The following is a 25,077-nucleotide window of genomic DNA, read 5'->3' as shown; positions in this document are numbered from 1 at the left end:
ATTCAACAGCATGGTAAGTAAAGGTCACAGTAAATTGGACTGAACATAATGGGCAAATGGAAATCTTACATATAAGCAATTTATTTATTGTTTAAAAGTGACAGAGAGGAAAATGTTTAATATTTTTTGCCCCTGGGATGAAATACTCATTTTGGTATTTTGGGTTATGTAATGTTGAGCTGTTACAAAATTTGTGTGTTATATATATATATAAATATGTATGATGGTAAAATACAATCATCTACAGTTGACTCGTATCTATAAAAGCGAAAATGTCTATATTTTGTCACATAGCAGTCAAAAAGTATGCTATGTTGCTGAATTTTTCATTTTTCCCCAGATGTCATGACTTGTTCCATAGGTTTGTGTTAAAATTCAGTTTTCAAAATAACCAGGTGTCCAATTGCAAGATGTTTTTTGGGTTAATGGACCTCCTGGCGGCTGATATGTCCACTCTTGCTGTCATCTGGGAATTGTAATATAAAGACAGCTCGTGGGCCACATCTCGACTTGGCTGCCAAACGCGAGAGTAAACATGACATGTGAATGGCAATTTGAACAGACTGTGAGTGAGCAGATGCACAATACAGATGGATACTGCTCTTTTTGTCATTGTCAAGCATATGAGGAGAGCTCTCCATTTGTCCAACGGGCTTCTACAAAGCTTTCAGTTATGACATTCAAGCTGGCAAGTGAAACATCCCAGGACCAGACTTGCTTTTAATGCAAGAGCTTATCCTGAACAACTTTTAAAATGGGGTTAACAATTAACTATTGGAAAATGAAAAGTACCAATACTTGGAATTTATAAAAATAATGACGGCTGATGTTTTTTTCCTTATTCCAAGCTATTTTCAATTACCGTATTTTCCGCACTATAAGGCACACTAGATTATAAGGTGCACCTTCAATGAATGGCCCATTTTAAAACTTTGTCCATATATAAGGCACACTGGATTATAAGGCGCACCTTCAATGATTGGCCCATTTTAAAACTTTGTCCATTTACAAGTCCATATATTTGGACACGCCTGCTGTAGTGGCTCAATATTGGTCCATATATAAGGCGCACCGGACTATAAGGCGCACTGACGGCTTTTGAGAAAATTGTAGGTTTTTAGGTGCGCCTTATAGTCCGGAAAATACGGTAATTATCATATGTTTATGTGAAAGTTTATGATTTCATCGTGAGCAGTTTTCACCAAGTAGCTTGCTATTGCTAACTGTTGACAAATCTAGCTACAGTGCAGTATAACAACAGTTGTATAAGGTCTTCCAAACTATTAAAGAAAAATTTATCATTTCTATATATGTCTATTTATACCAACCCCAGCAATTCTACTACATTTTAGACCAAATATAACAAGTGCAGTTTTTAAATCATTCCAAAGCTTGAGAGAAAGCAAACATTGCAATCTCCAAAAGACAAATTAGCCATTCCAAATGTTGTCAGGAGAACTACCCCATAATGTGCTGATGAGTCATTAGAAAAATTAAAAATCCTTTCTCCGGTTGAGCGTGATTTAATTAATATCAAGCATTTCAACTCCCATGTGCATAACATGCCTGGGAGCCCCATGCATCGAACTCCACGTCAACAAAATCTGATTTCAATCAGCCCCATAATGGCTTTGAGGCACTGCCTTCAATCAGATTGGCTGGAATTAAGAAACTATTTGTGTTTGCCTGTGGGTACATGCACTCATGGGGAATTAGTTCTGTTTTACCGTTCTTAAACAATTCCACAATCTAATCCAAGCATGTACTCTAAGTAGAGAGCCTTACTAATAAAGACACATTTCAGTGTGTGAACCAATTTTTTTTCATCCTATAAATTTGCTGTGTTTGTTGCCCTGGAAACAGATATCTGATTAATTGTGTGCAGTAATGCTAAATTTATTAAGATATATTTAACCTTGATGGGTCAGGTTTTAATCCAAGGTTCCTCCTTTGGAATTCAAGACGCATCGCTGTTTACTCTTGCTGTGCCATCCTATTAGTCTCTTTTTGCTGTCTACAAAGAGACAGTTGACTAATGGAGATGCAAGGCGACATTCCTTATCTCTTTTTCACTATGAAATGGTTCTTTGAGCTACTCAATGTGAACCCTGGGCTTCAAACGTCTGTTAAATGTTGATTCAAGTTCCCTTTTTTTCCAAACATTATTATGCAAGTTATGTTACAAAGTCCTGCGATTGTCTTTCCTGTTCACATTCGACTTAAGTACAGTTGGAGCTTTTTTGTATCTCATGTATGAAACTTCATTTCACGCAAATATTTTAGTGGGGATCAGTTTATTTATTAAAAGTGGATGAAAATGAAATTTTAATATGCTCATGCAATAATGTAATGGTGCCTAACCACTGTGTTGCAGCACATTATTATCCAATTTCAATTCATTACCGTGTTTTCCGTACTATAAGGCGCACCGGATTATAAGGCGTACCTTCAATGAATGGCCCATTTTAAAACTTTGTCCATATATAAGGTGCACCGGATTATAAGGCGCACCTTCAATGAACGGCCCATTTTAAAACTTTGTCCATATATAAGGCGCACCGGATTATAAGGCGCACCTTCAATGAATGGCCCATTTTTAAAACTTTGTCCATATATAAAATATATACATTTGGCCCTTGGGCTGGATTTTGGACACACCTGCTGTAGTGGCTCAATATTGGTCCATATATAAGGCACACCTGATTATAAGGCGCACTGTCTGATTTTGAGAAAATTGGAGGTTGATAGGTGCGCCTTATAGTGCGGAAAGTACGATAGTTAAAAAATATATTTTTTACCACAAATAATAAAAATTTGTTCATCTATGTCAACATCATTAAATGACGGACCGAAGAATTAAATGCCTTTTCACTCGATAGCGTAATGGATTTTTCAACTTTCAGATGAAGATGTTAGATGTGCCCCTACCTTAATTTTAAAAGCAGACCATTTATTTGAATGCATCACAAAATAATTGTGATCTTCCCTGATAAAGTACAATCATGTGAATGCTCCTTGGGGTGGTCACAGCTGTCAACCTCTCTACGGTTTAAATCATTGGAGAGACAGTGAGGGATATTTATCACATCGGAAAACATCTGGCGAAGACTATGACTGATCTCTTTGGTTTAGTTCAAGACTACTCCAGTGATTTGAAGTATTTGGTCTTTGGTCCACCGAGAGCTTGCTACCAATTAGTCATATCTACTAAGAGACAGGTCAGATGATGCTGTCAAACCACTGGGGCACAGTTACTTGGAAGATGAGGGCAGGGTTGATCGACCCTAGAATAACTTGAGACCTTTGTGAAGTGTTTCATGGTTTGAAAAGGCAGCACATAGCATTTGTATCTTCTAGTCTGGCATCTCCTTATGAGGAATAGAAGTGGGCCACATTAATTCAGCCTTGGTGGAGACAGCAGATTAGCTTTATACTCATGCATCTGCTTTGAGTGGGCGAGCAAGAGGGAAAACACTATGCAACGGGGAAGGAGACTCCGCAAACACATCCTCGCCCATCGTCATGGCAACAGGACATCTTCATACGAGAGCTATGGTTTGTGGGCATGTGCGTGTGTTCTGTTTTCACTTAACTGTGTTAGCTTTCTGTGTGTGTGTGTGCGTGCGTGCGTGTGTATAATAAAGGCCTCCTGAGTCTCCCAAGATGCGGTTTTAAGCTTTTTTCGCAGTTTTTGACTATTGTGTCACTTTGGTTCGGTTTAGTTTGGGGGAGTTTTTAAGACTCCTTCCTGTCCTGTGTTGCTCATCAGCTCTCGGGCATGTTGCAGTTATAACCTGCCGCAACGGGGGGAGTGTTTTCCTTCTTGTACCACTGCAGAGCAAAAAAAAAAAAGCTGCATTTCGGTTGCTAAGATACTGAAAAACACGGAGAACCCCCTGAAGGATCCCTTCGTTGTTATTTGTCGCATTTTACATTGTGGAGCTTTGGAAGTCACCACACTGACTGACATTAGTGAAAATTCTGTCTTGTACTGCAGTTGCATGTTGTGTTTGTTCCTTTTGTTGAAAAGGATCCAGATATACTCTGTCAGATTGGCGCTTGTGAAATGTAAGCTTGTTCTTGTCTTGCAGCTTGTTATGTTCTCCTGGTGTGAATCATGCAGAGATTTTTAAACAAACAAAAGCTCCTCTGTTCACAAGGGACAGGTCACAGCAGCAGGGAGGTGTTACAGGCAGTGCAGCAGTGTGATAATAACAGGTCAGATAAGTTAGCACTATGAGCTCCATACTCGTACAGTGCAGACATACTGGAGCATAAAAACTGACGCATCTTGATTTTTCTGCCTAATTTTGCCTGTTTGGGAATTTGACAGGGCGTACTGCGCCACGGTGGGTGTTCTGGCATAACGAGGGCGTTTTCCTTTGACATACAGCACAAACGATCAGAGTGGATGTGCTCACTATTTCTTAGAAACATACTTTGCGTGCTTTGACCTGCCACAAGAGACGAGCAAAGCAGTTTCTTATTCTGACATGTCAAGGACTATCAGTGTGTTGCTCATAAAATAAATTTTAAGGGAATGAGAGGAGCCTCTTCGATCGGCAGCAAAGCAAGTCGAATGTGTTCACACCTACAACAGCGCAAAATGCCTTTTTTTTAATCTGCCTATAGAAGTAGCATCTTATTGCAAAGTTGTATCTGGGGAAAAAAAATCTCATTTCTATACCTCATATTATTATTATTTCTTACTGACTGGTGTTTCTGTTTGGAGTGATTACTTAAGAGGACAACTAAACACACACTTTAGTATCCAATGTTGCTGCTAATAGCTTTCTTTACAGAGCCAGGAGACAAGCAGTTATTTGTCAGGAACAGCTCTTAGTCATTTCTTGCCTCTTTGCACCTTCCCGCAGTCCCCTCCATGTGACATAGTGTAAAATAAGAGGGTCTGTAAATCCACACAGGGAAAACTGAGAGTTGATTTCCTCAGTCCAACAGACCAGCCAGTGACATCATCCATTGAAAGAGCAAATTAGAGCAACACACATACTGTATGCACAGCTTGTACATGTCTATTCTCATTATTTGTTTGTTTTTGTTTTGCATTTTCATTAGTATTATATCTGTATTTTCCAGTACAACCCACACATGTTAGCATGTTGTGTTGTATTTCAATATTATTCAAGGTTTAAAATAATAGCCGCTGTTCTTTGTTCAGGGTGCGATCTGCTGCCTGGAGTGATTTGTACAAGTCAGGCAAGGTCGCATTTTATTTATTAGAACACAACTGTGTCTGCTCGCGCAGGTCACTTTAGGTCGTAGTAAATTCACACCGGACTCTGAAAGCGGTTGCATTTGTAAAGTAATCTGAGCAACCACACATCATTCATTATGAGCAGATATCCAATTTGATATATGCAGTTTGAACTTACTATAAAGATAGTAATGCTCCCTTTTGATTTCTAACTAATGGTTGAAGTTGTACCTGTTGGACATTGTCAACTGAATCTGATCATTTTTATTTTTGGATACAGACATATTCTCTGCTTGTATTATTTTGCATTTTTATTTCTCTTGCACTGGATTCAAAATGCACCGGTGGGATCAAACGAATACCAAATCAACCGTACAATCTGTTTATTTATCTTGTAAAAGACTATCTTGTCTTTTTTTTAACATATTTTATAATACAAATCATCAATCATGCTGACATATTGATTGCTAGGCCCCTGATGTATTGTACTACTTGCACAAAAACTAACATGTCTGAGTAATAGACAGTCGCACCGCAATCACCGCTGCCGACCTTGCTGATTACGTTCATGCTTGACAAGTTCCTTTCGCTGCTCCTTCGCCCACCGTTATTGAGCATTGTGCAGAACATGTCGGCAGCAAGCGGCTGCGATCAGGCTTGATTACAATAATTGATTCATGGGAATAACATTGAAAGGTGTTCCACCCTAATTTGAATATGTTTAATCACATTTTGGAGGGGAAACCAAATAAAACAGTGGATATACTGTTTTACCTAACCCTTACAAACATTGTTGGCATAGATCATGGGTGACAAACCCAAGGCCCGGGGGCCAGTTACGGCCCGCCACATTATTTTATGTGGCCCACGAAGACAAATTTTGTATCGTCATTACTAAAATTACAAATTGTCTTCACTTAAAAAAAAATAGAGATATTGCTTGTAATTTATATTACATTTGTACAGTTACTGTTTTTAGTAGTTTGATTTCAAAACTAGTTATCAGTTTGTTTTGTAGCCTATACTGTATAGACGTTGACAATCGTAATGGTCCTCTAAGGGAAAATATGATGATGATGTGGCCCGCAACAAAAATGTGGTTGATATCTCTGGCATAGATGAAATGAGCAGCGATATATAGGTTTTAGTAAATTACTAATTTTCAATACAATCAAGAAGCAGACCTGGATATCGCTCAAAGCACAATACTTTTTTACTGAGAATTAGGAACGTTTACATTCTGACATAACAATTTTAACGAGTATCTTTTTTATACATATGTTGACTTTGCGCAATGCCTTTTTTATTGAAGAAAGAACCAAAGGCCTTCAGTTTGACTAAATATGTTTGATTGCATGACACATTGGCAGAACCTGCCTTCCACAATAGGTGGTTGACTCAGATAACATTGCTGTTTTTCTCAGACACTCACAAGACTGCAATATGGTGTCCTTGAGGTACCAATCAAAACAACAAATGACAAACAAATTAAATTATTGAACACAAATTTGTAAACAAATCAGATTGATGAAACAACACTCAGAACAGCAGTCTCAAATTAGGAGCTGAGTTTCAGTTTGCTTTCTGGCTTTTTAGTAGTTTGATATTTCTCTTTTTTTTTTATTAGATTTGCTCGTATTTCATCAGCACATCCCTGCCTGCCAATCACTTAGCAACCTGCCCTTGTATTTCACACCTCGCTCTCAGCCTCCTGATTGGTCTCCTTGCATTCTTGTCTGGGTCATTTGGGTCATTTATCATTTGTTCTGTTTTGAACCTAGCTTGGAGTTGGCTTGATTAGCCAGCCTCAAATGATAAGCGTCGCAATCGCCGCAACATTTATAGCCAATCAAAATGTCAGGTTTTATCACACGAACCTCCACAACAAAAAATCCTCCGAGAACATCCTGTTTGAACCCTCGCAATGGTGAGGTATTGTTGATCAATTGTTCAGTGTTGTCTTGGTCTCATAATGTCAAAATGTGAGCAGTATAATGAATATGATTGATGAAACACAAAATACGCTGACAGTTGAGTCAAAGTTGATTAATCCGATTAAATAGAAAAATTAGCGATTAGACGACTGCCCTCCAGTTTCACATGTGACGTGCTGATTTTTTATTGTCTTTATATATTCAACTGTGAGCAATGGGATTCAACCAAGCAGATAGTTAAGACCCTACTATTGGATAACTACTCCAGTGATCTATAAGTTCCTCCTTGCACAATGTTTTTTAAACTTTGTTAAACCATCTGGGAAGTAACTACGAAGAAAAACAACCCAGATGGCAGGATTGGAAAAAAACATCTTTTGAGCAAATGTGATGTTATTGGGGATCAGTGAAATAAGAGCAGTTAAATAGAATTGATGACACATTTCCTCAACCAACACAACACAAAGAGAAAAACTGGCCCCAAGATTTTATTTGATGAAGTAGTGAAGGAGGAGTTCTCTGTTGTCCTTTTTTTAAATGCCAATTTTCACTTGGGAAAAACATCAATCCAAATCTGGATGGTACAGTATACAACATATTGTCATGATGCCAAAGCTCGTAATGGGGAATCCGGCAGAAATGTTTTAACTGAAGCCTGTGATTTTCCTTTTTGACTTGGTATTACGCATATCAATTACACCTCTTACTCGATGTCGTTTGTCTAACTCAAAGACAGTGTTACTCGTAAATGATAAGTGACAGACAGATTGGCAGTTGGCATGACCAAGAAGGGCATTCGAATTTAGGAGGAGGAGCAGTTAGGGGGTCCATTGATGGCTACTTCCCTCTCAGTCAGGATGTGCCGATATGTTCACCCACCGGCCCAAACACGGCAAGCTGCTGGGGCGTGAAGGAGACCATCAATATACTTTTCGTATCAAGTCTTGGCCTGTCGCTCGTTTTGTCTTCTGCATCCCAGCTCGTCCTTGTAACTTATCTCTCCTTCACTCATTTTTCAACTCCATTCACTGAAAGTAAATCACTCAAATCCAGTCACAGATAAATCATTCAATCGTCCGTCCCGATTTATAAAGTTATTATCTGAAATGTTCCTTTGCAATTTAAATCATTCAGCAAAACCCCACTTCGTCTCCTTTTATCACCCAGGAGGTGAAAAGCCACCTTGGGGTTACCGCCTAGACTATTTTTACCATCAACCATCCAAATTGTCCCACTCTCTCGCTTTTGTTTTTTTAAAACCTCTTATCTTTAGTCATGCAGTCACCATGCCAGTGCACTATAAATATTTATGCATGTATAAAACACCAATGCCCCTCATATAGTTCCTATACATTACCTATATAAAGTATTTAAATGCATATTGCATGTTCAAATGTAGAGTTGTACATTTTTCATCTATTTCTAGCACTTACCTTTCCCTTCAAGTGCTTTTTGATTATAAATGATTTATTGTTTTCTGTTACATCTAATGACTGTAGTCAGTCGTATGGTTATTTGGAGCTTCTGGGTTTGAATCTCTGCTGTAATGCTTTTGTGTGGAGTTTACATGTTCTTCCTTGCTTGCGTAACGTGCCTTTCAGTGATTGACAGGTAATCAGTCTGTTTATGATGTACTGTACCCCTGCACCAGCCCAAAGTCTGCTACAATAGAGCTCCCCGAGCTCCCCTATGACGAATATTAGGATGGTAAAAAAATGAAGGAATAATTATTTTTCAAGATGCATCAAGCGAAAAATTGGAAACAATTAAATATACATTGTAATATAATTTAATTCACTGTAACAATAATGTAATGTGGGGCAAATTTGAGATAATGTGACACACTAATTACAGTGGTCAACAGGAAATTAAAATTTGAGATGCCCCAATAATGTATTTTTTAATGCTGATTTAAAAATGTACTTTACTTTCTAGCACATATGTTTTGGGAGATTTTTTTCCACGCTTTTTTTTTGGTTTGTTTTTAAGTATAATATGGATTTTTACCATGTATTGTGATTTATACAAAAAAAATTCCACTGGCTGCTGTTGTGCTATGAAAACCTGATGTGCCAGAGAAAGTCAGATTTGAAATAAGCGCACAAAGTTCCTCTGTTGTTTAAAATATATAGCAAAAATGTGTTGATCTGTGTTATTTAATGCAGAATATTTATCACAGTTTCAATCATGCGTGCACCATAGTTATTTTTAGTGAATGCATAGACAGTTTCCTTGGATAGACAAATCGAGACCAACAGTGGTTGCCAGTGCCCATTATCTAAACTCTGATTACATTTTTAGCTATTGTGGCATCACAGTAACTGGAGACAATAAATACTACTATGCTTAGGTGTAACTGACCCCAAAATGGTTTATTCATTCTTATCCGCATGCAAGTAGATTAATTGTGAAGGGTTAAACTTGCAAGCACTGCAGAAAGTCTTCAGCAGCTGCAATTTTCCCATGAGGCCTGTTTTAAAGTTCTCTTTGTAGTAAGATATTCCTTCATGTGGGATCACTTTCCTCGTAGGCACACGTGTTCACAATGTTTTCCTCAAAGGACAGGTAGCGTAGCATATGTGATGGTTCCACCGTATTCTCTCCACTGAATAGCAATAGAGTTTGTTTACATCGCTGCGTCATAGTGAACCACCAGTCTGTTTTTTCTATGTTCACTAAGAGGCTTTTAAACCGTTTACTCCCCAGTACCAAATTTTAGAGCCCCTATGTCTATAAAAGTAACAGCTTTTAGTGTCCCTGTAGTAAATTGGTCTACAACTGTGGGTAGCCGTATGGTGTGATTTCAGAATATGTTCAAGGGTATTTCCAAAGTGCAATAATGTAGTCATCGCAAGCTAGAGCTTCCCAGATGTATGTTAAAAAAAGGGAGATTAAGGCTGGATTAGATTAGATAGAACTTTATTTATCCCACAGTGGGGAAATTTTCTTGTCACAGCAGCGTACGAGAGTGCAAGAATACAAAAACATGTGAAAAATGGATAAATTACAGACAAACAAAGACAAGTGCACAACCAAAAACCCACCTCCCATATTTTCCGCACTATAAGGCGCACTGGATTATAAAGCACACCTTCAAAGAATGGCCCATATTAAAACTTTGTCCATATATAAGGCGCTCCGGATTATAAGGCGCACCTTCAATGAATGGCCCATTTTAAAACTTTGTCCATATATAAGTCCATATATTTGGACACGCCTGCCGTAGTGGCTCAATATTGGTCCATATGTAAAGCACACTGGATTATAAAGCGGTTTTTGAGAAAATTGGAGGTTTTTAGGTGCGCCTTATAGTGCGGAAAATACGGTACTATAAACAAGGCCAGAATTTTACCAGAAAAGCATAAAATCACAAAGACAACAGATTTTTGAATTATTTGCATTGATGACACTGATCTACATTCTATAGCGAGCGAGAGAGAGCAAGAGAGCAAGAGTAAATCTGTGTGCCGGTGCACTGTAATTAGGCCCCAAAGAGGCCGGAAAGGCTTACACTACCGACCCGATGAGCTCTCCTTTAGGCCTGCGCTCGACACAGCTTCTCCTTTGAGAAGTGCTAAATCAGCTCCATGGGGAGGCTGCCCTCACACAAGCCTGCGCTGATATACGCAGACGCAGTGGGGCTTGTTGAAGATAGATTGTGCCAGTCAAGGGGAAGGTAAACTGAAATCGGTGATTGTCCACATAGATGAGAGTAGCGAGTCTGATGGTTTCGCTGGAGATTTGCTCGAATGAAGCTGAGTAAACAAGGAGCGTATATAGTGTGTGTATTGTGTGTGCAGTATGTTTGATTGTGTGTGTTTCATGTTCATCGTGGAACCAACTTATCGCGAGTGTGTACCTCCATTTATTAACCCCGTGTCAACAAACAAAGCTTTTATTACCACCACCAATAATGTCCAAAAGTTTGTAATTTTTCAAGTATTGGCCTCCACTCTACTAGACATTGGCTCTATTTTCATAGACGATACTTGCAGATGTGCTGGCATAGCCATTTTTATGCAGGCGCAAGCCTAGTTTCAAGTATTTGGATATTTGGTTGACCATTCTGCACCAGGATGGGTAGTTGTGGTTCAGGATCCCTTTAAAGATGCTTTTGTTCATGTTTAATAATGTTAAAATGTTAGCCAGTTGCTACGGAGAAATGTTATAGTCAAACCTATAACGTCACTTCTTGCAACGTATCGTATTTTCCGGAGTATAAGGCGCACCGGACTATAAGGCGCACCTTCAATGAATGGCCCATTTTAAAACTTTGTCCTTATATAAGGCGCACCGGACTATAAGGCGCACCATTAATGCATCATGTCAGATTTTTAATCCAAATCAAATCATTCTCCATTTTATCTTTTTTATTTCAACTTCAGACGCAACAAATTACTTTATAATCACAAAATAATGATCCATAGTCTTTTTGATTCATGATTCATATTCTTCAGTGGGCCATTTATGATTTATTTCATAACACAATGCTTCAGGCCAGTTTAAATTTAGGAATTTGGTCCATGTAAATGCGCACCCGACTATAAGGCGCACTTTTGAGAAAATTTTAGGTTTTTAGGTGCGCCATATAGTCCGCAAAATATGGTAACTACTGCCAAACACTACTCATTAGCCTCCGTGCCTCTCGCTCGTCTCCAGATGTGTGGGCTCAGATAACAGGGAAGGTGGAACCAAGTCCCGCTAATATGGAAATGAAGGCCTTAATTATGGATGAACGCATTATAATATCAAGGCACTAGATTTGATCCCCTTGTATGTTTTGTTTGGAGATGTTATGATGTCAGGGGACACCGCAGACCCTCATGAATTGTGTGTTAGTTTACTGCTCAGCCAGCGAGCAATCAGCAGCACCAAGATTTGCTTTAAGGTTGTTTACACAGGCTTGGATAGTAAATTACGATGGTTTAAAGAGCCGCTGCAAGTTTTATCGCTGTTTAGTTTAAATCACCTGTCATCAGTGAACTAATTGTCCTTCATCTGCAATTTCCATTTCACACGCTGCTCTTTATTTCATGCTTCCATTCCTTTGACAATGAGATTGATACTCCTTTCTTGTTCTTGTCCTAAAATGGCTTTAAACATCTGCCAGCGTTTCAAGAGCATGTAAGGTCCTGGAGGGAAATTTTTAGCTCCATAAAATCAGTACTGTCAGTGTTGTGTAAATGTAGATTGTATTCTTGTGAATTTGTTAGTATTTATTTTTAATAAATATATTGCGTGCGGATTGCATTGTATCATTTCTTTTGAAATGTTTTTGTGATAACCGCAGTTTTTTAAATCTCTCTTACTTGGATAGGTAATTCCCTGCTCATTAGATTTTCTTTTTTTATTCATCAAGAGAATACAGAAGATTTTCAGAGCCTTTAAGATCTTTATAGATTAGATGCAGTTGAACCAGATTTACACCATTATGAGCGCATAATGGCTCAAAAACGATAACCTTTTAAGTTTATCTGAGGATTAACAGCCGACAGTCACTTTAAAACCTGTTGTTGAAAGCCAATGAGACTTACACTAGACCAGTTCCCACAATGAAGAAGCGATGTGACCTAGATCAATACTAGCACTACACAGGGAAATTTAAGAGAGCTTTAGATTTTAACAAGCATGACCAGCTGAGTGCACCAATTGCTCTGGCTCTGGAATTATACTGTAGGGAACGGAAGGTAATTAAACCAGTAAATTTACTTTCGGATTCAGATGTCTGCCACTGCGCTCCCACAGTTTGCAAAGTTTTTAATGTCAAAGATCCAAACAAAAAAAGTTTCACTTGATGTGTTCATTTTAGAGATATTGTCTTTTTTTTATTTATTTTTTTTTTTTATTTATATGTATGTATTTATGTTCATTTATTTATTAATTTATTGTTTATATTTGTATTATTTAATAATCTCTTTCTAACGCTAAATTCTACCTCAAAACACACATTTTCAAATTATTTTATTATTTATTATTTATTTATTTATTAGATTGAATTATTTTTAGATATTTATTTGTGTTGGCTTTACGCTTAGTATATAAATCCGCCTTTATCTTACTTAGTGATACTGTTTATTTTTCTTAAAGGGGTGTCATGTAAATCACAAGACATCCAGAGATAAATTGTTAGAAAACCAAGATTTCTGATGATCTAAATAAACCACTAATTATCTGAGAAAAAAAGCCTTGGCATCAAAAACAACCCAGGCATTTCTGGCTTCAGTTGTGTGAGTCATAAGATCCAAGTAGGTGTTTTGGGATTGCAAATACAGCCTGTGGACATGATCGCTTATTACTTCATCACCACTATGCATGGTAATAATCTCGGCATTTAGAAAAGGTATTAGTTTCGATTAATAGCCAAGCAACTTTTGGTTGCTGCTCACAGATTCATAAATTATATAAGACTCTTCTGGGGTCAGTTCAGTTGTTTTCATTTTTTTGGCACAAAATTCTCAACCCACTTTTCAGCACTGTTTTGCCCTGTTTTTTTTTTGCAGTATTTCAAAACAGCGCGCTGGAGCAGGGTGGAATTTACCACACTGTTGTTTATTGAATGGACATCAAACAATGGTCTCTCTTGCGTTGATATGCTTTGAGAATGGAAGGCGAACGACAGAAAAAACACAATTTGCATTTAATTACGCTTTCCTGCTCCAATAACTTCACCCTATTCATGCATTGAATCACAAACTGTTGTGTGCAGTGCTTTTCACAAAAAAGGACAACACGGGTTAATTTTGTTAGGGTGAAGCACCATTTTCATTGAATCTAAAATATATTTAAACTTGATGCTTATGAATTTAGGGCCATGTTCTCCCATTTGCACTTAAGCGATTCTTGCCTTAAGATGAATAAATAAATAAATAAATAAATAATAGAAGAATGAATAAATAAATAAATAAATAAATAAATAAATAAATAAATAAAATTGGCTTGACATAATTGTTGGAAGAAATAACATATTTCTAGTATTTGTGTGAATAAGCACAATGGATAATGGCTGCTTCTCATCTGTTTAGGAAAGCAGACATGATCTCCTCTAATAGTACACCAGTTTTCAAGCTGTAAATTATGGGCTCCTGTATACAACACGGCCATTACAAATAAAGGATAACGTGCAGGTTGCACCAGCTTTGAATTGAGATGCCACTATATGTGCTCATTTTATTGCCAGCGCACGTTACGTCTACTTTATAGGGCAATGGTTATCCGAAGGAACATTATGCCGGGTCTTGTCTCTTCATTTTGGTTTGGTGCCTGACATTGCATTGTAATCTGCTATTAAGCAGCTGCATGTCGCTGATAGTCACAGTATACAAGATGGTCTCAATTGTGGTACACACGGGTGTTGCTCAGAAAAGACGTTACAAGCAGCACGTTTTTACAAGTTGCTCTCCTTGCTGCTTATGCTGTATGATTTTTTTCTCTCACAAAAAGAGTAATAAAACTTGGATTATATATTACCTGTCCCTGACCATGTCCCTTTTATTTCTCTGTGCTCCTTGTCTAGAATCACTGTGCACACTGTGTGCTGAACCAGAAGGTGAGTGGGCCTGGCCATTCCCCAAAAGCTCTTGTCATCATCCAGCTTGCCTCATGCTGCTTTGAGAGGGTGGGAATGCGTGGGGGCACAACACTGCAGGCACATTGCTCCTCTATTTTCATTGCAGAGGTGGGGACACTTAAAAAAAAGGTCAGCCAGATTTTGCTCCACTGAAAATTTAACATCCAACAACTGTCCTAGACTGTGAGCTTCAGACGAGGGCAAGGCAGGTCATCTAAATGTAATTCCAAGCAGGCCGCTATCTTAATGTGCTTTTAAGTGACTGATTGGCAGCATGACGGCTGAAGGGCAAATCTTCCGAGTGCTGACTCACTACATGTGCCTGTGCTTCATTTCACTTTTATGTGCACATGTGACTTCCATGTTCTTTGGTGTGTCGTCGCATTGCTTCAGATGTATTTGAGAGACAGAAAGCTGCTTAGCTCTCCATCATCCCACTTTTCTTCTGTATTCCGGGGTCTTCTCATGCAGCTCACGCTGCCTCGTCATCCATCTCCAAATGCAAACTATTCCTGGGTGCATCTTTGCTGTTTGGCTCGCCAGCCAGCATCTCAAGCGCTCCCTCTTGGATGGATTATATTGTGAGGTGCAATCAGGCATTTCATCTTCTGGGGCTATTGTGGGATTCTGGTTGGAAGTCTGCTGTTAGTAACATTCTCACTAAACACAAGTGGGCAGAAATGGCCCGTGAATACAACACGAGCTGACAGCTTACTTTGCATTTCGCTTCAAGAAAGGTGAATCGAGGAAACAAGCAAACATGCTCAGTGAACGGCTCAGTGTCAGATAAGATATTTTCCCCCGGACTTAACCTTGTCCAGGAATCAACAATGTGCCTGTACGCCCAATAAGCATTATTCTATGTCTCCGAAATCAATGGGCCTTGTGCTTTGCTTGATTGGATTAAGACATAATCAAATTGAGCGTGATAACAGTGACCTTCCCCCTGAGAGGGATAGACAAACAGACAGACAGAAACTAGGACGGAAAGACTCCATATAATGCTCAAACCGCATTCGTTTGTGTGTTGCCTTGGAAGAATAAGCAAGCTCCCTTCAGTGTTGCTTCACTATGACATCGGGACTGCAGGGCTTGAGGGGGAGTTATGAGATCATGGGAGAAAAAGTGCTTGTGTGTGTGTTTGTGCATGTAGGAGAGTCTTATTTAGAAAAAACACAGAGCATATCTATCAACTTACGGTATATTCACGTATCTATCTATCTATCTATCTATCTATCTATCTATATATCTATCTATCTATCTATCTATCTATCTATCTATCTATCTATCTATCTATCTATCTATCCATCCATCCATCCATCCATCCATTCATCCAGCTATCCATCTATCTATCTATCTATCTATCTATCTATCTATCTATCTATCTATCTATCTATCTATCTATCTATCTATCTATCTATCTATCTATCTATCTGTGCATTGGAACAGAACAAACTTAATATTTTCAGCAACTTGCCAATCAGATTAATCTATTTAATGGACTGTTGATGTTCAGATAGCAGTTTCTCTCGGGACAATATCAGATTATTTAGTTTTTTGGTATAATTTTTTGCTGGACAATCATTGAGTCTGTCAGTAGTTTGCTTTGTACTTCATCTTCCAGCATTTAATGAAAGAACAATGGCAAAGACCCAACACAATTAGCCGAAAGTTGCTAAGTGTTCAAGACCAAGGCTGGCAATAAATGTGTATTTGCAAAGAGACATCTGGTCCCAAGAACAGGCCAGATTACCTGCGAATAACTGCTGCCCGCTAAGAAAAAAAAAGGATCAAGACTGCACTGCAAACACTCACACGCCATAACATTAGGAACAGCTGCGCAATACAAAAACAGTATGTGTAAGTGAAAATATTAGAGAGTGAGAACCTGTGTTGTGCTATTTATTCAAGTCACAGCAAAAACTGAAAATATCACAAGGATTTCTGACATAGCAAATAGCACAATACTGAGTATATCGGTAAAAGATTTCGTCATCCATGTTTCCCACTGAATTTCGCAAATGACAATATCAATATTCAGTATGAGTGCGGACCAGAACAGCATCATTGGTACATTTCGTTGTGTTTGTTATTTTCATTGGTCAGATGTGACTAGAATATTGATAAATCCACTGGTGACAAAGCTTGTAAGTAAAAATCCATAAATATACTGTAGCCTGGAAATTGCGGTATATGCAGTTATAGTTTCGAAAGACTGTCCAGAAAAGATTAATTGTCACATTCATTGAGGTCTCACATGTAATATGATTCTGTATTACAATCAGCCCTATCATATTGAAATTACCCGAGTCGTTGTCTTGATAGACAAAATGATCATCAAACCTGAGGACATTCTTTGTGTTCTTTCTATTTATGCGCCCCAACTGAGCAAATGTGTCTCTTCAATGATATTGTAAATCCAGCATCAGACAACAATGGAGGACTTTTTACTATCATCAAAAAGCTCCGAAATGTCAAGACAATACATGTGCTATTTAGAATATAACCTTGCTGGTCAAAAATGAGTAATGACAGACTGGACCATAATGGGGCAATTTGAACATAAATATCACTGGAAAATTTCCAGATTCACCTTGGCATCCTGAAATAATCAAAAAGCTTCACACACGATTTGTGTATTAGCCTTCACGTGGGTTGGAATACATTCTGTCAAAGTCTGACATCTCATTTTGAATTTCTCACATCGAAGCAGACTGGTTCTGAGCCTAAATATGAGCCCCATCCTTCAGTTGTTGCGAGGACAATTTACCCTCTGTCAAAAGGCACAAATATCTATCATTAACCAAATTTTATCACCGACAGAGATGACAAAAAAGGGAAGATGCAACAGGGGAATTGATCGAAACAATGGGTGCCGCTTAAGAACGATGAGTACCTCTTGTGGAAACAAACCAAGGATAAAAAAAATATGTACAGTGTGTTTTAGTCCAATGTCCATGGTTGTTTTCTTTCCCTCTGGACCATGGAGGACATTTTGGACCTACAATTAAGACACTCTCCTCATGCCCTGTCCTCTATTCAACTGAACGTCATTTTTTTAATTCCAAGAAATGACATTGTGTCATGGCTAGACAAACAGGATTGTTACGACATTGCTGACCAAGGTCAATGTCCAACAAAGGAGGATTGGTCATATGTGAGGAGAGTACTGATTCCCTGTATTATGACAGGCTTCAAAATGTACTTTTTGGTTGCTTTTAAGCCAAGCCATTAAGTCATTAAATGGTGGGCGACTCATCACTCTGTAGTTCAGAGAGAGAGAGCGGGGAGGAGAGAATGTTTGAAGAAAATCTGACATTTTAAGATTTCCTACAGCAGCCTAGTAAGACGCCATGCAATTAAAAGTGCAAGCAATTTCTTTTCGGTCAGCGAAAGTGCAGCGGCAAAGAAATCTTTTGAGCTCATCACCAAGAAATGCAAGTTGCTCTCTCAGCTTTCTAAAGCTTGCATTGTCTTCCTCACCTTGATATTTTTAACACTAGCACCCTTCATTATCATTTTGAAAATCTCAGTTCCACAAGGGGAGACCTCCTGTAAGATGATATGTGACATGATAAAAACATATTTGGCAAAATAATGAGGCTGGAAACTGTAAGGGAGAAGTTGTCGCAGAGAAACAGTGATGACTGTGTGGATCTTTTCTTTGGTGGGGTGAACTATAACAACTCTCTTTCACGCTCGGCTGGAAATTAGCATAAGATAATCACTAAACCCGCCATCTTGGTGGCAAAGTTGCACATGATTAATAACAACGCAGTTAATAATTTTGCTCAATACAGACAGATCTGTATTGTGTGGAAAAAATACATCACTTGTGAAAGTTAAACGAGGAAAAACATGCCCTCTTTACATAGGAGTTTTAATCCAGTAATGTTACGCCTCACCTGTTTTTATGGAAAGGCTTAACAGGACATTACAGAGAGAACTCTGCGGTGGAGTTCATAATGCTGCTGTATCAATGTCTGTAAATGAGACAGCAGGAATTTTTACGATGGTGCCTTTTATTATGTCAGCGTCGCTAAATTGCTTCGCGCTAAACAGCAAAATGGTGGGCTCTACTACAGCGAGGAAGAACAAGCCCTACGCAAAAGAGAGTATTTATGTTGTAGGTACCATTGGGTTTAAATAATTCACTTGGTCATGGCATGATTCTTATGTTTTAAAAACCTTTTAAGAATGCTTCCCAAAGCCGTGATACACAGTATGTTACCTTGGCAGCTGCATTCGAGGTACTGTAGTCAGTCTAGAGCAAGAAATTCGGTAACATCTGGCCTGCCAGTTCAGAACAGACCGTCTGTGAACTCAGCATACAATTAGGATTTTTAAAAAAAAAAACGCAAACCATTATTGGAAATATGGACATGAGTCCATTGAAGTCTATCATCTTAATGTGAATCTAATGACCAGCATGACAGATTTAAAAAAAAAAAAGAAAAAGAAAAGTCACTCTGACTGACGTGTAATGTCCAATATAAAAGCAATTTTTCAAACGCTGTTAAAATACAACCAAGGGTGAAGATTTTGAGCCACCTTTAATTGAGCACTTGCTTTTCAGATCAGGTCAGACAATAATTTGGAATGAAGGACTTGTGATTCCTAATTGCTTGCGTGTTGGCTCCATCGTTCTCGTTCTCCTTTCCTTATTTTAAATACAATATATTACAACTTACAACTTATTACAAAAACAGCTATTAGAAATGCAAACTAATATACAGTAGCAGAACAGTAACAGTCAGTCTAAGCCCAAATAATAATAATCATAATCATAATTTTTAAAAAAATCTGGATTTTGGCATGATAAGTGCATAGTACCTACCTGGGGACTGACCATTAAAACAAATATAATAAACCAATTACTCCTCCTTACCTCAGCTTTGGGTCATTAAAAGCTCTGTTGTGATTGTGGCATATCACATAAATCATCCCTGCATGAATACAGACATTTTATTACAGGAATAATGGCCTTTTCTTCACGAGAACAAAGGGTTGTATTTTTTTTTCAGAGTATTTTCTTCAAGAACAAAAGGCGCATTTTTTTTCAAGAATATACTGTAGTGCTATTGACACAGAATGGGGTGTCTTTTCCAGGAAAAAGGCTGACCTATGAAAATAAATTGGTACGTGGTACGTACTTCTGGTTTCCATTTATTCCAAGCTATCTGGAGGAAAAATTACCTCATTCTTTGAAATTGAGTTTACGCGGGTTTTTGTAATGGCAATGCTTTTCATGGTGATATTTTTTATGCAATGTATCGCCTGTTGTGATTGTCGTTATTGAGTCTATTTGTCAATTGAGTGGGAAATTTTCCCAAAGTGATATTCCCACAGAAACTAAACTTCTCAACCGATCTAGTAGTTCAGCACAATACGTACTGTGCTATGGAGCACATGATTTGATCTACATCACAGTATTTCAGGCTAGCATCATTTTTAATTACAATCAAAGTTTATCTCTGCACTTTTATTCAGGAAAATTCATTGCTTGGCTAACCAAGCAGAAGGAATTGCTGCAGATAGCAGACTGGTTCACTTCGGGATCACGACCACTGTGGCTATGAATAGACAAAGTGGATTGGGAGTGTGGATGACTGATGCTTGCTGTCTCGCCGCAGCTTCGGTAACTCGTTGAGCTTCCATTTTCACCTACCTGTATTTGAATTTGCACATCATGTTCCAAATGAGAAATTTTTGTCAGTAGAGTTGTCTCCTTTAGTTCGTTTTTTCCCACTGAGCTGACATCGTTGACATTTGACATTCCTCTGCAAGAGCAGCTTATGAAACAAGAACGGTGAGCCTCATCACTACGGCATGGTCCTCAAGAATTTATTCACCGTGGCACAACCCTTTAAAAGTTGACCACCTTTGGCCTGACCAGAGACCTATGAATTACCAGCGCTCCAAACTTGGTTTCCTAGCCCAACAAGCTCCTTTAATACATGTAACATCTAAATCTGCCGCTCTATTAGTTATTAACTTGTGTGCACATCAGTGAATAACAACTGCAGGGTCAGACACATTTCCCAGTGGCCCTAAAATCTGTTGCCTCCAGTCTGACTCGGGCTTTGTAGCAACCTAGAAACTTTGGGAAATTGATCCTGGGGAAACAGCGTCTTCATTATTGCTAACAAAACTGGGTCCTGCATTATTAAACTTTACACAGTCATTTGGATCAGTAACTTTCAGCAGTGTCATTATGGGGTGGTGTGCCCGTGCTCTCTGCTGCCTGACTTTAAGTCTCATACATATTCTCTTTATAATTGGATGGAGTGTTGGATAAAGGGATAAAGGAAATGATGCACAATTGACTCAGGGATGTGGTCCTACTGAAGGAGAAGCAACATTTTTGTCATTCTTTTGTTTTCATTCCACTGAATTCTAATTCGGATTTCGGCAACAATCAGTTCTGCAAATCCAGTGCTAACATTTTTTCCCAAAGAAAATAACAAAAATACAGAAAAATCCTGTTTAGCAGAAAGTAATGCGATATCACCCGAGACGTTGATTTAAAACCAAACAAAACTATTTTCAAAAGGAGGTTTTGTCCTTCCCCTAGCCTAGTTCAGTCAATTCTTACTTTTAAAAATTGTTCATAATTAGCACGTTATTCCCACAAAATCTCTTTATTTGGAAAAAAATAGTCTGACATTGACGCTCGGGGTCAGCGACTGTTCAATCAAGCACTTCCTTTGTCGAGCCAACCTCAGGACACAATAGCTGACCCTTTTCATCCAATCAACCGCCTACTGTTTGCCAAAATATCACATGGGTTAATTGTGTGTGCGGTGTCCTGAACCGAAAGACCCCACCACCACCGTCACGCACGCATATTTCATTTCTTCAAGGACTCTCTAGGTGTGTGACGTGGGCTTTGGGACACATTGATTGCCCTTTCACTTGAGGCACAGTGTGTGGATGTGGACGAAGGATGCTTGCCTTGCCTTGTCATTCTCCATTGGTATTTTCCATTGTATATGATTACAACTTGTTCATTAGTGACATTATGGCCAGATAGTATTTTTGAATGAGAATGTGGAGAACCTGAGCTCTTGTGACACTTTACAACAATGGTCGACCACCGAGAGGAAGAATTGCGAATGTGGGTCAAAACTATGCATACACCCACGGAAGTGTTTTTCCTTCATTGTCTGCCAAGAAAAATCTATCAGACAGTCTAAAATATCATGTATTTTTCCAGTGGCTTTATTATAATAAAAGGTAGGCGGTGCACAAGCTACTTATGGACACTATATATAACACAAAAAGGAAAATGAAAATGCATGTCAGCAGCCTGTCTTCTTTTTTTCCCCCTTTCTTCCATTTTCTCCTCCACAAAACAATGGATTTCTTTTTTAAAAAAATATTGTAGAAATTACAGCTAAAGTGTCATAAGGCTTATGAACACTTGTCATTTTATGTTTCCAGATACTAACTCAGTTCATCCATTAATTTTTTACACTGCTTATCCTGCTCGATCATAGCTTCAAGTTTAAACGATAGCTGCGTTTGAGTCCATAGCATTCCTGACATTTCTTCGAGTTGAAGTGCTGGTGTTGGTGGTGAAGGAGGGGCATGGTCGTGATTTCACTATGCAACAGTGATTTCATGAGGTTCACCTTGTACTCGGTAGTTTTTGTAAATGAGATGAGGTGCAAAACGACGGGTTCATACAATTCTACTGATGATGCATTACTAATTACAAAATTATGAGGGCAATTCAAAAAGATAAGGTGTCAGCGTGTTTTTTTTTTCCATTCTGGCTGAAAACCCAGCAAGTTGTTATAGTCTCACTTTAACATGGCTGGCACAAGTGTTTACAGATTTAGCCTTCCTAATCCTATTGTGTACTAAAGTGTCAGTGGTGGCCCACTACGTCTTTGTGAGTGATACTCGGCTCGCTCTAAAAGCTCACATGATGAACTCAAGCTGGTGATTTTTCCGCTTTTGCTTTTATCAGACGGACAAAACACATCAGTTGTGGTTAGCTTATCAAATAAATCAACACGTCTCCGGTGGTATTTTTAAATAAAATAGAACCACGGTCATGGTGATGTTTATTTCAGGGTTCTTTTTTTTGTATGTGGCTCTGTGGATGGCATACATGATGAGCTCAGGATTTAGGGACCAACATTTGAGGCTAATTTAGAGACATGACGATGATAGGCGCTTCCCCTCTGTGTCACATCTTGTTGGATATGAAAATGAGGGTGGGGAAGGATATCACAGCCACTTTAATTGATTTCAGACCGCCTTCATGTTGTGCATTTGTAATGGCCACACAATTAAATAGTGACACACAGAGGGCATTCTGTGCTGGGAATGTTTTTCTGCATAATTGTAGCTGTGAGGTCAATATTGAGGTAATTAAGTTTGGAAGGTGTTTATTGTGGTGAATCGTTGTATTTTTACAAATTCACAAAATGTGTTGCTATTACCCAAGGTTGGGTTAATTATTTTGACCCAGCAGAATTGGTTGATGCTTGAAATTTGGAGCTGAAGCTGGTTACCATTTTGTAGTTTTGTGTATTTAAATTGAGGTCAATTTAATGTATTAGAAAATGAGGTTAGATGCTCAGCAGGTAACTTGCAGTGTTGACCCCTGACCGGTATGGATAGTTAGTTTTTACCCCAAGATTTTGACTCAGTGAGCTAGTTTAAATCTTCATCCCAATGCAATAAATAACACAAAATAGTCTTTCGCAGTCTGGAGAAGGAACCCTTCAAAACTGAGACAGCCAGAGCCAGTTTGCTCATGAGGAATGGTCTAAAATTGTTGGTGTGTCTTCAGTTTTACAGAAATCGATGGACTGCAGTTAACCAGTGCCCGTTGTCAACAAGAGAGACACAATAGTTTGCTCCGTTACCAATCATACACTGAACTGTTGCTGTCAATGTTTGTTTCCTGTTCCCTTCTGTCATATATTATCGTGTGAGGCAGCGGGTGACAGCTGCTAAAATCCAATCCAGCGATTCCAAACATCCACCGTCCATGCTTTTCGCATTTCACGGCAATCCCATTAGAGCTCCTAGTGTTGTGGATCTGAGAGGGAAACTAAATCAGCCTGCTCCCTCCATTGAATTACTACTCGAATCATGTGCTTTTAGTAACTGCCTGGGGAAGCACATGAACGTGTGCCTGCTCCCAGAAGGGTGCTTTGGGACAGATGTTGACTGTCAAGTCAGCATCAACATGATTATCTCCTCTACATTTCCCTTAGTAGTCATCTTAATAAGGGTAGGCACATAATGCTTTGTAAGATTGTAACCATTTCTTAAAATGTGAGAGACCCCAAGGCAAGGGAAAAATTGGCTCACCGCTCTTATTGTGCATTTGAGACGACCAACACAGCATACCACACACATAATATCTCCGTTGATAATCGCAAGTGTCCTCGCTGAACACCAAGACATGATGTCAGTATCAAGTCTAACCTGTGAGATGTAGCACAGTGACACAGGCAACACAGACTGACACAAAATACAAAGAAGAAAAGCAGTATAAGGACTAAATGAAGCTAAAATGAGCATTTCCCATAGCTACTAATTTAGATTGTGGTTGCAAATCTGCTAGTAATTTTTTAGTGTGGCAAATTGGGGTACTTGTGACCAAATGAGAGGGTAATTAGCTATTGTTTCGTTTCACATCACAATCACGGAGGATTTGTAATTGTACTGATTATGAAAAAAAAAAATTAATCCTCGTTTCCAAGTAGATCAGGGAAGGGAAAATTCCTTTTAACGCACAACACACTGGATGGTTTGTCATAATCTGTCCGAGATTTCTGATCAGGGGCGTGGTGGCCATCAGGAATTTCAGGCAAATTTTCCCAAATGGTTGGTGTATTTACAGGCCAGTAATTTTTGTATCCTGTTGCTAAATTTGACCCATGAACGTGTCAGCTGCCATCACGCCCCCAGACAACTTTGTTTTTTGTTTTTTTTCTTATTGCTTCTTCAGTTCACAATTTTTCCAGGTTAATCATTCAGTCATATGTCTCTGAAAGTAAACAAAACACAAAAGTCACTTTGTACTTTCTGTGTCCATTTTTTGTGGCCTAATCCATAAAATTAATACATATTTGGTTAGGAATGATGGTCTCAATATCTTGTAGCTGTCGCTAACTGTCCTTCAGTTTTCTAACAACAACGGGATTTCCTGTGCTTCTTAGTAGCATCAACATCTTGAAAGGTTTGTAATCTCACAAAGCATTCAATCTGGTGTGTAACAGTAGTTACACACTAGTTCAAGTTGCTCTATATGAACTGTGCCCCCGAGGTAATTGCCATAGTGATGAGATACTGTATAAATAAAGTTGACACGAATTGAATGCAGTCATATTATA

General features: G+C 38.6%; 1 protein-coding gene across 10 annotated transcripts in view; it reads left to right on the top strand.

Moving 5' to 3' along the window:
• The window catches only part of dlgap2a (discs, large (Drosophila) homolog-associated protein 2a), a 96,525-nt gene that overhangs the window by 32,441 nt on the left and 39,007 nt on the right, over positions 1-25,077 (top strand). For 5 of the 10 annotated variants that reach the window (XM_088400642.1, XM_088400638.1, XM_088400636.1 and 2 more), the window contains exon 1: positions 3,452-3,555. The exons of 3 other annotated variants lie outside the window; for them this stretch is intronic. In XM_088400642.1, coding sequence (XP_088256768.1) covers positions 3,477-3,555 — 79 coding nt within the window. In that variant the 5' untranslated portion in view covers positions 3,452-3,476. Of the gene's footprint in view, positions 1-3,451; positions 3,556-14,662; positions 14,696-25,077 lie in introns of those variants that run through there. 2 more of the 10 variants (XM_088400634.1, XM_088400640.1) reach the window with 1 other exon arrangement.

Source organism: Syngnathus floridae, chromosome 16 (assembly GCF_059516105.1).
Source record: "Syngnathus floridae isolate MCC-2025c chromosome 16, RoL_Sflo_1.0, whole genome shotgun sequence".
Classification (NCBI taxonomy): domain Eukaryota; kingdom Metazoa; phylum Chordata; class Actinopteri; order Syngnathiformes; family Syngnathidae; genus Syngnathus; species Syngnathus floridae.
Note: the sequence above shows the minus strand (reverse complement) of the source record. Positions and strands in the feature narration are given on the sequence as shown.